Source organism: Neovison vison, chromosome 9 (assembly GCF_020171115.1).
Source record: "Neovison vison isolate M4711 chromosome 9, ASM_NN_V1, whole genome shotgun sequence".
Taxonomy (NCBI): Eukaryota; Metazoa; Chordata; class Mammalia; order Carnivora; family Mustelidae; genus Neogale; species Neogale vison.
In genome coordinates, this window is record NC_058099.1 from 49,350,238 (window position 1) to 49,366,294 (window position 16,057).

Genomic DNA, 16,057 nt, shown 5'->3' on the forward strand with positions numbered 1-16,057 from the left:
CGAAATGCCATAGCGAAATCCATAGACTGAGAGGCTTAGAAACAAAGGAATTCTTTCCTACAGTTCTAGAGGCCAGGAGGTCCAAGGTCAAGGCAGGGGCAGATGCAGAACCTCACCAGACTATCCCCATATTCTTCTTACTGTGTCCTTGCTGGCCAAGGGGGCAAGGGAGCTTTCCTGGGGACTCTTTTATAGGAACACTGATCCTTGGGTTCCTGGGTGGTTCAGTAGGTTATGCATCTGCCTTCAGCCCAGGTAGTGATTCCTCTCCCTCTGCCTCACCAGCCTGGTCCCTGGTTCATTTTCTCTCTCTCTCTTTCAAATAAATAAATACAATCTTTAAAAAAAAAAGATCTTATTCGTAAGGGCTCACCACTAATCTTACCTCTCAAGGGCCCCACTTCTCCATATTACCACCCTGGGGGTTAGGATTTCAACATACGAATTTTAGGAGGACAGTAGATCATGGGGGGGCAGACATGAATTTTAGGAGGACACAAACAATCTTGAGCACCATTATTTACAGCTTTCCAATAAGGAAGGGGATGGGGCTCTGCAAAGAAATGGCAGCCGGAGAAGGTTATGGGTCAGAATGAGACTTTTTAGAGCTGGGAGACGTTCAGCATGTTTCTGGGCTGATGGGAACCATCCAGACTCTTAGATTATATTCTGGCTTTTGCTGTATTATTGAACCTTTTAAATATCTCCATTACAACTTTGTCTGCTTGTGTATTTTTTTAAAAAAAGACTTTTTAAAAAGATTTACTTATTTGAAAGAGAGTGAGAGCAAGAGAGAGCACATAAGTGGGGTAAAGGACAGAGGGAGAAACAGATGCCCCGCTGGGCAGGGAGCCTGTTGATGTCTGGGGCTCCATGTGGGGTGGGGGCTTGGGGGGGCGTTGATCCCAGGACCCTGGGATCAGGCCTAGAGCGGAAGGCAGTCACTCAATCAACTGCGGCACCCAGGCACCCCTGCTTGTATGTTTCTTTTTCCGTTAGATAAAAAGTTCCCTGAAAAGGAGGCCCATCCTTTTCCATCCCTGTATCTCCTGTGCCTGGCCTGGTTCTGACATAAAGTAGGTGCCCAGCACCCATTTATTGAATGATGTCATCGAAGATTCTCCCCACGGCTGTCCTCCACACCACCTGGATCAATCCATTCATTACATCTCGCACCCCTGCACCCCCCCCTTTCGAACTTCCATTTCCAATGCTCTGGCTTCTCTTCAGATCGTAAAAATCTTTCGCCTTTTCAAACTTCCATTTCCTCCTTTTAGTAAGGTCATCATGGGTTCACGTGCTGGGGGGGTGGGGGAAGACTCCCCATACCAGCACAACTTAACATTGCTGGCAGTGGGCAGGGCACGCACCCGGCTGTGGACCGTGATGATAAATGCCGAGTAGGGAGGAGGGGGATTGCTAACCTCCACTGAGAATCTGCTCTGCCACAAAAACTGCTTAACTTTTTCACTTGTTAGTTCATTTATCCCTGGCAAGAACTCTAGAAGAAAGGTATTACCATCATTTTACAGATGGGGAAACTAAGACACAGAGAGAGCAAGTCAGTTGTCCAAGGTCACACAGCTATGAAGGAATAAAAACACATGGGACAAAAAGATTGCCCTAATATAGTGACTTGATTTGATTCAAACAAACAATAACCAGGTTTATTACTGTACCTTTTCTGTCATTCCTGTTCCCTCCTGCCCACCACCAAATATTTCATAAATACATGCCAGAGCTTATTTGCTACAAATCTGTAAAAACATCCCTTAGTCCCTGACCCAAGGGGTGAGAAATCCATTGTAATTCTTGCTCCTGGATATAGTTACAGAAATAATGCCAAGGAGTTTTTCTAACTTCACTTCTTTGATTTTACTTCCTTTTCCAAACACAGTGGGGTATATTTAAAATTAGTTTCTTCCTACAAGTAGGAATTGCCCTTGAAATTTATTTTTTTGTGTCCAAAATGATCTTTTTTTTCCTGCTTCCTCGACTTGGGCCAAATATGAGAGAGTTTACCGAAATGTACAAACTCACTTCCTCCCTTATTACTTCTCTTCCTTTCTGTATTTATGCCTCCCTTTGGAAAGTATCCCATTTCCCAAACTCACTTGAAAAACTCATTTACCAGTCAGTTAGGAGAAATTTTACCTTTACTGATTGTTCTTGGGGATTATTTAACTTAACGCTATTGAATATAAGAAAGCATTCTGTTTGGTCAGGTTTCTCCTGGTCAGAGACTACCTTCAGGCCCTGGTATGGGGCTGAATTGTTTCCCCGCCCCCATTCTTAAATTGAAATCCTAACCTCAGGACATCAGAATGTGACTAGTTTGAGATAAAGTCTTTAGTGAGGTAATTCAGTTAAAAATGACATGTTTAAAGGACGCCTGGGTGGCTCAGTCAGTTAAGCATCTGCCTTCAGCTCAGGCCACAATCCTAGGGTGGTGAGATTGAGTCCCACATCAGGCTCCTGCCTAGGTGGAGAGCATTCTTCTCCCACTACCCCTGTTTATGCATATGCTCATTCTCTCTCTCTCTCTCTCTTTCTTTGGCAAATGAATAAATATAATCTTAAAAATAAATAAATAAAATGAGGTCTTTAAGATGGAACCTAATTTATATAATTGGAGAAGAGATTAGGACACAGACACACAGGGAGGGAGGACAGAGCACTGAGGACACAGAGAGAAGGCCATCTACAAGCCAGGAAGCAAGGCCTCAGGAGAAACCAATCCCACAACACCTTGGTTCTGAGACTTCTAGCTCCAAAATTGTAAGAAAACAAATTTCTGCTGTTTAACCACCTAAATACCACCTGCCGTGGTATTTTGTTTTGGCAGCTCTAGCAGATTCACACAGGTCCCCAATTCAAAGCTCACCTCCTTTGCTGTGTCACTCAGCCTCCAAACCTGTCTGTCCAACAGGCTGTTGGCTGTTTCCACCTGTGTATCCCCTAGACACTTCACACTTGGTGTGTCCAATCTGGAAGTCTCACCACTCTCTGTATGCCTGCCCTTCCTTCAAAGCTCCCCATCTTAGTGATGACACCCCCATGACAAGCCAGAAATCTAGGTGGCATTCCTGATTCAGCTGTCCCTCCACTCCCCCTTCTATTAGTTGTAAAGTTCTGTGCATTCTACCCCTTGAATCTCTTCATTTAATTTTTTGTTTTCACTGAAAAATGCCAAAACCGAAGAAAATTTGAAAGGATACAGTGAAAATTAACCATTTTTATAAAAGATTTATTTATTTATTTATTTTAGGGAGAGAGAGAGCAAGCAAGAATGTGCGCCCATGCTTGTGCATGGACTTTGGGAGGAGGGTAGAGGGAGACAGAGAAAGAGAATCCAGGTAAATCCCCACCCCCACCCCCATTTGATCCCAGGACCCTGAGATCACGACCTAAGCCGAAATCAAGAGACAGATGTTTACCTGAGCCACCCAGGGGACACCCGTTTAACATTTTTTATATTTGCTTCCACTTCCCCCATATATATACTCTCCTGTGTACATATGCTATATATATAATAGTATATAGTATGTGTGTATATATACATTTTTCCTGAGCCATTTGAAAGTAAATTACAAACACCATGGTATTTCACCTCTGAATATTTCAGCAGACACTTCCTAAGAATAAGGCTATTCTGCCACATCGTCTCAGTATCACTACCGTACCTAAAACTTAACATTATTTAAGTAATACAGTCTAATACATAATCCATATTTAAATTTTACCAGTTGTTCCCAAATATCTTCCTTCCCCTTCCTTTTCCTTGCCTATTCCCCCATTCTCTCTCTCACACACACAATCTATGTGTGTGCATATATATATATATATATATATATATATGCATGCATGCATATATATGCCACCCAGGTGCCCCAGTTTCTTGAAATTTTTTATCTGACTATATTTCAATTCAAGAGTTAATTTGTTTCTTTTTCAATTTTGTGATTTTTTTAAAAAATCTTTTTACTTTTAAAAATATTTACAACATTTACATAGAAGTCAAACCTTTATAAAAGGAATATTTAAGGGGCACCTGGTGGCTCAGTGGGTTAAAGCCTCTGCCTTCGGCTCAGGTCATGATCCCAGGGTCCTGGGATGGAGCCCCCCCCCCCCAATCGGGCTCTCTGCTCAGCAGGGAGCCTGCTTCCTCCTCTCTCTCTGCCTGCCTCTCTGCCTACTTGTGATCTCTGCCTGTCAAATAAATAAATAAATAATCTTTAAAAAAAAAAAAAAAGGAATATTTAAAGTACTAATGTCAGCAAGATGACCAAATAAGACATCCCTTGCTTAGGGGCGCCTGGGTGGCTCAGTTGGTTAAGTGTCTAAATTCAGCTCAGGTCATGATCCTGGGGTCCTGGAATTGAGCTCCCCTCCCTCTGCCCCTCCCCTCACTCATGCTCTCTGTCTCTGTCTCTCTCTCTCAGATAAATAAAATCTTAAAGGAAAAAAAAAAGACCTCCTTGCTCATATCTGTATCCCAGACAATAATAATTTGGCATCCAACCAAGGACAAAGTGTCTTTGTGGGAGCCTCAAGATCAGGTAGACTATGAAACCCCAGTGCAGGCCAAGACCAAGGAGAGTTGTTTCGAGAAGGCAGGCCCTCACCCTGGCTGCTGGCTCACCAACTGTGGTCACGGCCACAGACGCAGAAACAGCTCTGTCACCCCATGACTTGGCTACAGCCCCATCTGGCTTTGGTTCTGTGAGCAGCACCATATGCAAAAGGCCTTGGGAGGAGTCACACCTACCGGTGCGTGGGGTAACAGGCATGGGGACCTCAGTCCTGGCTGGAGTCCCAGAAGTGGCCTATGAGCTGGCTCCAAGACACTCTTGGCTGGGATCCAGGAGCTCCTGGGAGTAAGCCTGTCAAACTTGGTCAAACAGCAGATTTTGAAACAGCCCTGGAGCTGGACTCCAGCCCATCCCAGCAGCAGCCTGTGAACAGTCCTGTTGGCACAGGACCTGGCAGGAGACCTTCCTGTCTGTGACTTGGAGATCCTGAAAGGGTGCTGTCCTTTCTCCAGCCCCTCTAGCCATGGTCAGAGAGCCAGCCAGCCCACCCAGGGACCTGGCAGGAGACAGGCCAGTCCATGCCTCCGCAGCCAGGGACATCCTGTTGTCATTGCTATTCCCTCTACCCTACTGCCACTTGGTAAAAGTAGTCAGTTGAATTAGGTAACCAATTAACAAATGCATTTCTATTTTATTATTTCCTTTCTTATTAAAAAAAACTAATTTTTCTCATTCAAAAATATCTGGGGGAGCGCCTGGGTGGCTCAGTGGGTTAAGCCGCTGCCTTCGGCTCAGGTCATGATCTCAGGGTCCTGGGATCGAGTCCCGCATCGGGCTCTCTGCTCAGCAGGGAGCCTGCTTCCCTCTCTCTCTCTGCCTGCCTCTCCATCTACTTGTGATTTCTCTCTGTCAAATAAATACATAAAATCTTAAAAAAAAAAATATCTGGGGAACCCGGGTACATATTTTCTGAGAGATAGTCCTCATTCTTTGTTTACTGCAATAGACCATGTTTTCTTAATTCTAAGACTCACATTCCTTTCTATTTGAGCATTTCAGCATCAAAACCAGTCTTAAATCAGTGCCAAGTGGAATTACCAGCCACAAGCCTGAAAGTTAAGTTGTGATTGTTCTTTCCTGGACAGTTTCCTATTCATTTGTTTCTTAATGCAACCGAAGCACTTGAAAGAGCAGCGTCATGAAGTTCCATGTTGCATACTTGGGGTTGGTATTTATTGAGCATATGCTTAACATTACTGTGATGCAGTATTGAAACAAAAAGTTGCCATTTATGTAAAAAATTGCCTGTTGCACATCAGAGACTGCAGTTGAATGTAGTAGACACAGCCAAGTCTCTTGGGAACAATGACAAATTTCAGAGCAAAGGTTGGTGTGAGCCATTTATGGATCAGGAAGTACATAGGCACTAGACGTATATCAGTTAAAAGCTTTCGGCTGACTTGCAAGAGAAGCTTTTATAATTCCAGCTTCCCTCATGAAGGAAAAAAAAAAAAAGACCAAATAGAAAATAGACTTGGAATCCCAGCTATCATTTCTATGCCTCAAAATTTTTCAGGTGACTCTAAAACTGACAAGACTATATACACAGGATGCCTGCTTTCAACGCTGCTAGTTGACATTGTACTGGAAGGTCTTGGCCGAGCAATTAGGAATGAATGAATGCATGAACAGCATTCAAACGGAAAAGAAAGAGGTAAAACTATATTCATAGATGACATGATCATAAATAGAAGATCCCAAAGACACCACAAGAAAACAAATAAATTCAGCAGTTTTAGGAAATAAGATGAACACACAAAAATCAGTTGTGTTTCTATACACCAGCAATGAATAATCTGAAAAGGAAATTAAGAAAACAATCCCAAAGGATAAAATACCTAGGAATAAAATGATAGAAGGAAATAGAAGACTTGCAAGCTGATAACCACAAAACTTTGGTGAAATAAATTAAAAAGACCTAAACGAATGGAAAGACATTCTGTGTTATGAATTGGAAAACTCAGTGTTGTACAGATGATAAAACTGATCTATGGATTAAATGTAATCCCTCTCAAAATTCCACTGGGGCATACTTTTCATAAATGGGCATAAAATTCATATGGAATTACAAGGGATCCCAAAGAGCTAAGACAATCTTGAAAAGAAGAACCAAACCAAGGACTCACATTTCCGACTTACTACAAAGCTACCAATCAAAACAGCATGGAACTAGCAGGACAGACATACAGACCAATGGAATAGAACCGAGAGTCCAGACTCATAAACTCATACATCTATGGCCATTTGATTTTCAACAAGGGTGCCAAGATCATTCAATGAGGGAAAGAATAGTCTCAATAACAAGTGGTGGTGGGACAGCTGATAGCTACATGCAAAACAGTAAAGTTGATTCACTACTTCACACCATACTAACAAATTAACTCAAAACGGATCAATGAGCCAAATATAAGAACTCAATACAGTTCTTGAAAGAAAACACAGGGCGCCTAAGTGGCTCAGTCAATACTTACCTGCCTTCAGCTCAGGTCATAATCCAAGGTCCTGGGGTAGAGTCCCATGACAGTCTCCCTGCTCCATGAGGAGTCTAATTCTCCCTCTCCCTCTGCCCTCCTCCCCTCTCGTGCTCTCTTTCTCTCTCTCTCAAATAAGTAAATAAAAATCTTTTAAAAATATAGGGGTAAATCATCCTGACTTTCGATTTGGCAATGGATTTGTCTCAGATATAAGACCACAAGCATGATCGTAAAGAAAAAAAAATAAATTAGACTTCACCAAAATTAAAAACTATTATACATCAAAAGCCATTATGGGGGCACCTGGGTGGTTCAGTGGGTTAAAGCCTCTGGCTTCGGCTCAGGTCATGATCTCAGAGTCCTGGGATGGAGCCCAACATTGGACTCCCTGCTCAGCAGGGACCCTGCTTCCTCCCCTCTCTTTCTGCCTGCATCTCTGCCTACTTCTGATCTCTGTCAAATAAATAAATAAAATCTTAAAAAAAAAAGACATTATCAGGAAAGTGGAGGGGCAACTGGGTGACTCAGTGGGTTAAGCCTCTGCCTTTGGCTCAGGTCATGATCTCAGGGTCCTGGGATAGAGCTCCGCATATGGCTCAGTGGGGAATCTGCTTCCCCCCTCTTTCTCTCTGCTTGCCTCTCTGCCTACTTGTGAGCTCTCTTTCTGTCAAATAAATAAATACAATCTTGAAAGAAAGAAAGAAAGAAGATACCTACAGAACTGGAGAACATATTTGCATATAATATATCTAATAAAAGTTAAAATATTCTGAATATGCAAAGAACTCTTACAACTCAACAAGACAAACTAATTCAAAATGAGTATAGCAGCCCTTTTGTACTACTGATGAGATTATAAAATGGTGTGACCGTTATGGGAAAGAGTACAGACTTTCTTCAAAAAAATTAAAAATAGTGGCACTTGGATGGCTCAGTCGGTTAAGCCTCTGCCTTCAGCTCGGGTCATGATCCCAGGGTCCTGGAATGGAGCCCCATGTCAGACTCCCTGCTAAGCATGGAGTCTGCTTCTCTCTGCCCCTGCCCCCAGCTTGTGCTCTCTTTCGAGCTCTGTCTGAAATAAATAAATAAATAATCTTTTAAAAAAATTAAAAATAGAACTGCTATATGATCCAACAATGCCACTTCTGGGTATATATCCAAAAGAAATGAAAGCAGGGGCTTAAACAGATATATTCACATCTATGTTCATAGCAGCATTATTCATACATCGGTGGTTCAGTGGTAGAATTCTCACCTGCCATAGCAGCCTTATTCACAACAGCTAAGTGGTAGAAGTAACCCAGATACTCATCAACAGATGAATAAACAAAATGTCGTATATAGACACAATGGAATATTCTTCAGCTTTAAAAAGGAAGGCTTTTACGGGCTACAGCATGGATGAATTTTGAAGACATTATGCTAAGTGAAATAAGGATCACAAAAAGATAAGTACTACATGATTCCATTTCTATGAATTTGACTACTTGAAACACTTCATATAAACCAAGTAGAATGGTGGTTACCGAGGGTGGGGTGGGTGGAGTGGGGTGGGGAGGAGGAGGAGTTGTTTAATGGGTATAGAGTTCAAGTTTTGCGAGATGAAAAAGTTCTGAGGACCTGCTTCACAACAATGTGATTTTATATATATACACACATATATATATACATGTATATATATATTTGTTAAGGTTTATTTATTTGAGAGAGAGAGCTCACATGAGCAAGTGGGAGAGGAAGAGGAAGAGAGAGAATCTTAAGTACAGCACAGACCCTAACATTCGGGGCTCAATCTCACAACCCTAAGATCATGACCTGAGCTGAAATCAAGAGTCAGATGTTTAACTAACTGAGCCACCCAGGTGCCCTGCAATTATATTTAACACTACAACCTGTATACCTAGAAGTGATTAAGATGGTAAATTTTGTGTTGTTTTTTTTTTTTTAAAGATTTTATGTATTTATTTGACAGAGAGAAATCACAAGTAGATGGAGAGGCAGGCAGAGAGAGAGGGAAGCAGGCTCCCTGCTGAGCAGAGAGCTCGATTCGGGACTTGATCCCAGGACCCTGAGATCATGACCTGAGCCGAAGGCAGCGGCTTAACCCACTGAGCCACCCAGGCGCCCCGGTAAATTTTGTGTTTTTTACCACAATAAAAAAATACATGAAAAGAAGAAGAAAAATCTGAGAAGTAGTCTTGGTTTGACTCTTTGTCTCACATTAACTCACTATTACTACTACTTCAGTGAAAACAGAGCTAAAAAACACAGTTGGGTAAAGTACTTGAATAGCTTCCTATTTTTCCAAAGAAGGCCAACAGGTGTTGGCTGGGATTTGGAGACATTGGAACAATCATCCATTGCTGGTGGGAATATAAAATGGCTCAGCAGCTGTGAAAACAGTTGGGCAGTTCTTCCAGGAGTTAAACACAAAATTTACATATGAACCAGCAATTCCACTTTTAGGTATATACTCCAAAGAATTAAAGACAGATACTCAAATGTACCAGCGCTACTCGTGAGTTAAAAGTTGGAAATGATCCAAATGTCCGTCAATGGATGAATGAATGGATAAACAAATTATAGTCTTTATAGTGGAATATCGTTCAATCATAAAAAAGAATGAAATATTAATAAATGCTACAAGGTGGTTGAACTTAAAAACATGAGAAGCCAGACATGAAGTTCGCATAATTGTGTAATTCCATTTACAGAAGATGTAAATCCATAGAGACAGCACTCAAGCTGTGATTGCCATTGGGTGCTGGAAAAAGGGAATGGGGAGCAGTTGTTTAATGGAGACACAGTGTCCTTCCAGAACTAGACAGAGGTGGTAGATGCACAACATTGTCAATGTACTAAATGCTGATGAATTGTTTACTTAAAAATTATTAATTTTGTTATATCAATTTCACCTCATTACCAAAAAATTCCACAGATTTTAAATGTGTCATTTCACCAACATTCTATACATTAATACTAGGTGATCAAACAGGATTTAGTGGACTATTTCAATTTTGAATGTGAAATGGGCCTAAACTCAAAACTTTGTGATACTGAAGAAGACGTGATGTTAAAAGAAGAAGAAGAAGAAGAAGAATGTGATGACAACAATGAAGGAGAAGAAGAAGAGGAGGGATGTAATCATCTTGGAAAGTAAATTATTGTTTACCTGAAATGCAGTTTTTATTTCTCGAAAAAAATATGGAGTAAATAATAGACAATAAATGTTCCTTCTTTAAGGATGCTGAGTGTGGTCTTCAGAGTTAGACCACCTGGGTTCCCATTGTTGCCTTCCCAGGAATGTTCTGGAGGACTATCAAATGCACTGTATCTTTTTCATGTCTTGTGTACTATTAAGAATTGCATCACTGGGGCACCTGGGTGGCTCAGTGGGTTAAAGCTCTGCCTTGGGCTCAGGTCAGGATCCCAGAGTCCTGGGATCCAGCCCCACATCGGGCTCTCTGCTCAGCGGGGAGCCTGCTTCCTCCTCTCTCTCTCTCTGCCTGCTTCTCTGTCTGTTTGTGATCTCCCTCTGTCAAATAAATAAATAAAATCTTAAAAAAAAAAAAAAAAGAATTGCATCACTGCAGATTCAAGATTTACTATAACACATTCACTTATTCTCCCTCTACTGGCTGGTTCCATACTACCACACTGTAATATACTAATACCTACCAGAATTGGGGCTATAAGTTAACAAATACTTACTGAATGCTTATTCTTTATGTGCCCTGCACTTTGCTGTGTCCTATGTGTTCCATAGAGAAGTTTAGACAGTAGCCCTGCCTCATTTATCATTTAGGAGAGGGCAGAGACCATAAATATACCAATTATGTGTCATTAAGTATGAGAAGGGAAAACAGTGCTATACCCGAGATAAAAGGTGGGATACTATTATAGGGAGCATGGACAGGAAAGGTTTTTCTTGGGACATCTAATCTGAACGACCTACATAATATTAACAAATGGCAATAGGTGAATTTGTGGGATGTCTGAGGTCAGGGACAAGAGACTGCAAAGTATTTAACTGCAGTGGAAAATGATGCATTTCCAGCAACAGCGATATAATTTTTCACTGTAAAAGACCCAGAGACAGAAGCCAGGGAGACCATTTAGAATGCACCGATGGTGGCCTGGCTTAACTTAGGGTAATTGTGGTTATTGGCCTGGGCCAATGGGAAGGTGTGATGCGACAGAACGATGACGGCAGAGCGGTTAGAGGACAGACAGTAAAATCACGGTTTTCAGGGCGTCCTGCTGTGAACTGGAACCAGAGCACCGCAAGCTTCTCAACTAAAAACTAAAAATCTTCAGACGGTGTCTAACGTATAGGAGAGGCCACAAGAGCTGAACTCTGGTCCTGCCCTTCCCCTATGGTAGCAGCAAAGGCAGAGTGTTCGGGACCCAGCCGGGAGTCCACCCTGATTCAGGACAGAGCGGAACAGGTCAACCAGAGAAAATATAAGCTTCAGAAAAACTTGCGCGGGAGAGCCGGTGTCCCATCGGCGACAGAGCCCACCTCCCAGGGCTAATTAACCCCGCCTCCGGAAGTACCGCCCGCCGGCGCTCACTTCCGCTATCCCTGGCGACAGCTTATCTCGCGAGAATTAGAAGTGCCTATGAGACATGGGCTAAGCGGAAGTCGGGCCTCTTTTTCGTGGCGCCTCGGAGGCGGTAGGCTGCTTCAGGATGAAGGTAGGAAGTGGTGGAGGCTTTTGAAATGGGCTCCGGGGAGGCGAATCGAGCCCCAGAACATTGCAGTGCTACCGTCCTGGCTCTCCAGAGTCCTAGCTCCAGGTGGAGAAGAGTTTGAGGCGGGAGGAAGCCTGCCGCTCTCGGGTCCGAGGGCCCTCAGGAGAGCGGATGGCGAACGATTACAGCTGGAGCCGCGCCGGGCGGGGAGCGCCATGGTGGCGTCCTCACGCACGGCCGGGCGAATGCGGCCCTGCTTCCTCGTTGGCGGCCGGTGGGTCGCGCTTCTTGCTCTGTCGGGCCGAAAGGCTGCGGAGGGCCCTTCGGCCCCGGAGTCATTCCGCGAGGTTTGAGGAAAAATTAGCTTAGTGTTAGTGCGATGTTTGTGCGTTATTATGCACACGTGTGCTTTAACTAACAAAACCGACACCTTAAGGTATCAGCTCCTCGTCTGGGGGGTTACATAATGGCTTTTTGGTGGTTCTGCGGTTTTCTCAAGCTCTTCTCTCCTTCCTCCCCCCTTAATCCTTAGCTGAACATCTCTTTCCCAGCTACTGGCTGCCAGAAACTCATTGAAGTGGACGATGAACGCAAACTTCGTACCTTTTATGAGAAGCGTATGGCCACAGAAGTTGCTGCGGACGCCCTCGGTGAAGAATGGAAGGTTGGTTACCGAATTAAACTGTCGGTGCTGTTGCTAATTGGTAATTGTGGAGCGGGGTTCCTGCTCCGGGTTCTGTCTTCTGACCTTGGGTTACTCCTCCACGTTTCGCTTGCAGTAGAGCTGTCACCTTGCGGGGTTCTCTGTACGCCAAAGGAGAATACACACCTAAAGTGGTTTAGAAAGTGCTAACAAGGGTTGTTTCTGCTTGGTTGCTCGTTTGTACTTTCGTTTCTTAACATAATCTTTCCATTGCTCGAACTGTTAAATCTAGTAAAACATAGGTAAGAAATGGGACTTAATTGAAAAGAATTTGCTCGTTGATGTTGGCAAATTGAAGGTACAGACAAAACTTAGTAACCAGAGAAAACTGTAAGTTTCAAATGGGCTTTGATTTAGGATTTAAGGGGGGGTAATCCTTTATTTCACAACGTGTCACTGTATTCTGCAGGGTTACGTGGTCCGAATCAGTGGTGGCAATGACAAACAAGGCTTCCCCATGAAGCAAGGTGTCTTGACCCATGGCCGAGTCCGCCTGCTGCTGAGTAAGGGGCATTCCTGCTACAGACCAAGGAGGACGGGAGAGAGAAAGCGCAAATCTGTTCGGGGTTGCATCGTGGATGCCAATCTCAGTGTTCTCAACTTGGTCATTGTAAAGAAAGGTGCGGTTTACTTGTGTTCTTGAGTTCAGTTTCTATTGACACTGACTTATTTATTTTTAAAGATTTTATTTCTTTGACAGGTCACAAGTAGGCAGAGCAGTGAGGCGGGGTGGGGGGGGAGACTTCCTCTCAAGCAGAGAGCCCGATGCGGGGCTCGATCCCAGGACCCTGAGATCATGATCTGAGCTGAAGGCAGAGGCTTAACCCACTGAGCCACCAAGGCGCCCCTGACACTGATTACCAAAATGGTTTTTTATTTGCAGTATCCAGTTTGGCCATTGGACTTGTTTCTTTACCAATGCATAAACAGTAATTACAGTTCTTGTTTGTAAGCAAGTTGTGGAACTAAAAAGTTGTGATGACTTTCCTCCTCAGGGGAGAAGGATATTCCTGGACTCACTGATACTACTGTGCCTCGACGCCTGGGGCCCAAAAGAGCCAGCAGAATCCGCAAACTTTTCAATCTCTCTAAAGAAGATGATGTCCGCCAGTATGTTGTGAGAAAGCCCTTAAACAAAGAAGGTAGGGGAAATTATGCAATTCGGGGTTTGCTCAATTTCGGTTGTCTGTAGCATCTTGTACAGATAATAGAAAGTCCACTATTATGTATTTTCCGTATTTTAGGAAAATATTGGGAAGAGGGTCAAGATGGGCACTTGTTACTAATCCTTGTTGTATCTGATGGTTCTCTAGAGTATTAGAATTTTATGTGAAATTTTGCCTGGGTTACTGACCTATGTTTATCTGAAGATAACTTACCAGACCTAAAGTTCATTAGTTTTGGTTAGGAGTCAGGAAGATAATAGGAAATTCTGGGACTGTTAACTCCTGGCCTTTATTTCTTGATCTGAGTTGTGGCCATTAGAAGAAAAATAGTTGATTCAAAATCCTAGGAACAGGGCGCCTGGGTGACTCAGATAGTTGTCATGATTTCCAGGTCCCGGGATTGAGCCTCGTGGGGCTCTCAGTGGGGAGTCTGCTGCTTCCTCTGCCTCTCACCGTGTGTGTGCTCTGTCTTTGTATCTTTCTCAAATGAATGGAGAAAATCTTTAAAAAAAACCAACCCTAGGAACAGGTGTTTGGGTTTTGGAATTTTAATATTTTGAGATGGTATATAGTAGACCTGGTTTGTTAGGGAACATAACCTGTCACTGGTGAGGCAGCAGTGCTCTGTAACATGATTGGTCTCTCTAGGAAAGTGTATGAGTATTTGTTTATGTGGAGTAAAGAGCATGTCAGTTCAGTTTGGGTTTTCTTGACAAAAGGGGAAAAAAATGGGTTGGGTTTTGGCACTGGGTACTTGAAAACTTAAACCTGGCATATAGTGAGTGCACATGGGTCACTGCAGATATTGGAACCACTTGTGTGCGAGGTACTATTTAAAGAGTTGGGGATATAGTAACAAAGGACAAGTTACTCTTCTGTAGTTTGCATTTAGAAGTGTCAGGTACATGGCAGTTGCAACACCACTGGCAATACCAGTGTAGTTAAATGTTCTGGTTAACAGGTGATAATAGCATCATTCTTGTATTTTTAAGGTGTTTGGTTTTTAGGAAAACCTGAACAATAATTAGTTTTAGAATTTGCATGAGCTATTTGTTATTCCCACCAGGTGTCTACAGACTCCGATGATTACATCTAAAGAGCCATCTGCTTCAAAGAATATCTGTAAACTGTAGGATTTGGGACTTAGCACACAGGCTAAGTAAAGATACCCTGTGAACAGTGCATTGGGACTTAGCACACAGGCTAAGTAAAGATACCCTGTGAACAGTGCACTGCGCATTCTAATGTTAGTGGTTTTGTTCCCTAGGTTGGCAGGATCTGCCTTGGCAAATACTGGATTCAAGCATAAATGGGATTTCAGAGTGTGGTTAGGGGATTGGTGCAGATAGAGCTTTACTTAGTTTTCATAGATAAGTTACACATGCACAGTTAATACTGTTTTAAAATCATGCTCTTGTGTCCTGAAGTACACAAATATGTAATACCCTATAAAGACAATCTTACTGTGGCAGGGAAATTGAAGTTGAGTAGAAAAAAGCTTGGGGTATGACTCCCCCCCCCCTCCCAATCCAGAGTAGTCTAAATTTATATATAGTCTAGAAGCTGACATCCAAACTAGTGATGTAGTTTGATGAGCTGTTTTAGGATTAAATGTGTCAATCGGGAAAACACTGGCACCCAGTAGACAAAGTTAATCTGTTCACTTTTCAGAAGGACTTAACCAGTTTCTCTTTTGAGAATATTTAGCCCATCTTGGGTTTTGTTGACAGGGTGGTAAGTCTGTTGAGTTATATAGTAGTTTAGATTTGACTTAAAAGGCTTCATAGATGTAAGTCCTAGGTAGTCCTGTTAGTAATGTTTTTAAAATGTAGATGTGGATCCTGATGAACACGGGTATTGATAAGTGATTGAATCGTCATCTAAATTTTCAGGTAAGAAACCTAGAACCAAAGCGCCCAAGATACAGCGTCTTGTTACTCCACGTGTCCTCCAACACAAACGTCGGCGTATTGCTTTGAAGAAACAGCGCACTAAGAAAAACAAGGAAGAGGCTGCAGAATATGCTAAACTTTTGGCCAAGAGAATGAAGGTAAATCAAGAAGACTGGGGGAGGGAAAGTCAGGCCTGACTTTGGATTTTTAGGCCGGACAAACTATAACTGCTTTTTTGTTTTGTTTAGGAGGCCAAAGAAAAACGCCAGGAACAGATTGCCAAGAGACGGAGGCTGTCCTCTCTGAGAGCTTCTACCTCTAAGTCTGAGTCCAGTCAAAAATGAGATTTTCTAAGAGTGACAAATAAATAAGATCAGACATTAAATCCTCTTCATTGACTTTTCATTGATGATAAATCATAGATAAATGGAGAAAAAAAAGTGAGATAAATAGGGGAATATCGTATACAGCAATCTGATGGTGGATAAAGTTGCAAGAGATATTTCAAAGTGAAACCCTTCAAGGTGAGCAGCTG

The 16,057-nt window shown here is 42.7% G+C and overlaps 1 protein-coding gene across 1 annotated transcript; it reads left to right on the forward strand.

The window, feature by feature from the left end:
* The first annotated feature begins 11,662 nt into the window (after window positions 1-11,662).
* RPS6 (ribosomal protein S6) lies at window positions 11,663-15,907 on the forward strand. Its single transcript, XM_044265602.1, has 6 exons — window positions 11,663-11,764; window positions 12,294-12,425; window positions 12,874-13,084; window positions 13,460-13,606; window positions 15,523-15,680; window positions 15,771-15,907. Exons 1-6 carry the CDS (start codon window positions 11,759-11,761, stop codon window positions 15,864-15,866), a joined length of 750 nt encoding a protein of 249 aa, XP_044121537.1. The 5' UTR covers window positions 11,663-11,758; the 3' UTR covers window positions 15,867-15,907.
* The last annotated feature ends 150 nt before the right edge of the window (window positions 15,908-16,057 follow it).

What these genes read in the sequence shown, in the direction of transcription:
- RPS6 (XM_044265602.1), top strand. An exon ending in CCCTCGGTGAAGAATGGAAG is followed by an intron (nt 12,426 to 12,873) that starts GTTGGTTACCGA and finishes TGTATTCTGCAG; the next exon opens with GGTTACGTGGTCCGAATCAG. An exon ending in AAAGCCCTTAAACAAAGAAG is followed by an intron (nt 13,607 to 15,522) that starts GTAGGGGAAATT and finishes CTAAATTTTCAG; the next exon opens with GTAAGAAACCTAGAACCAAA.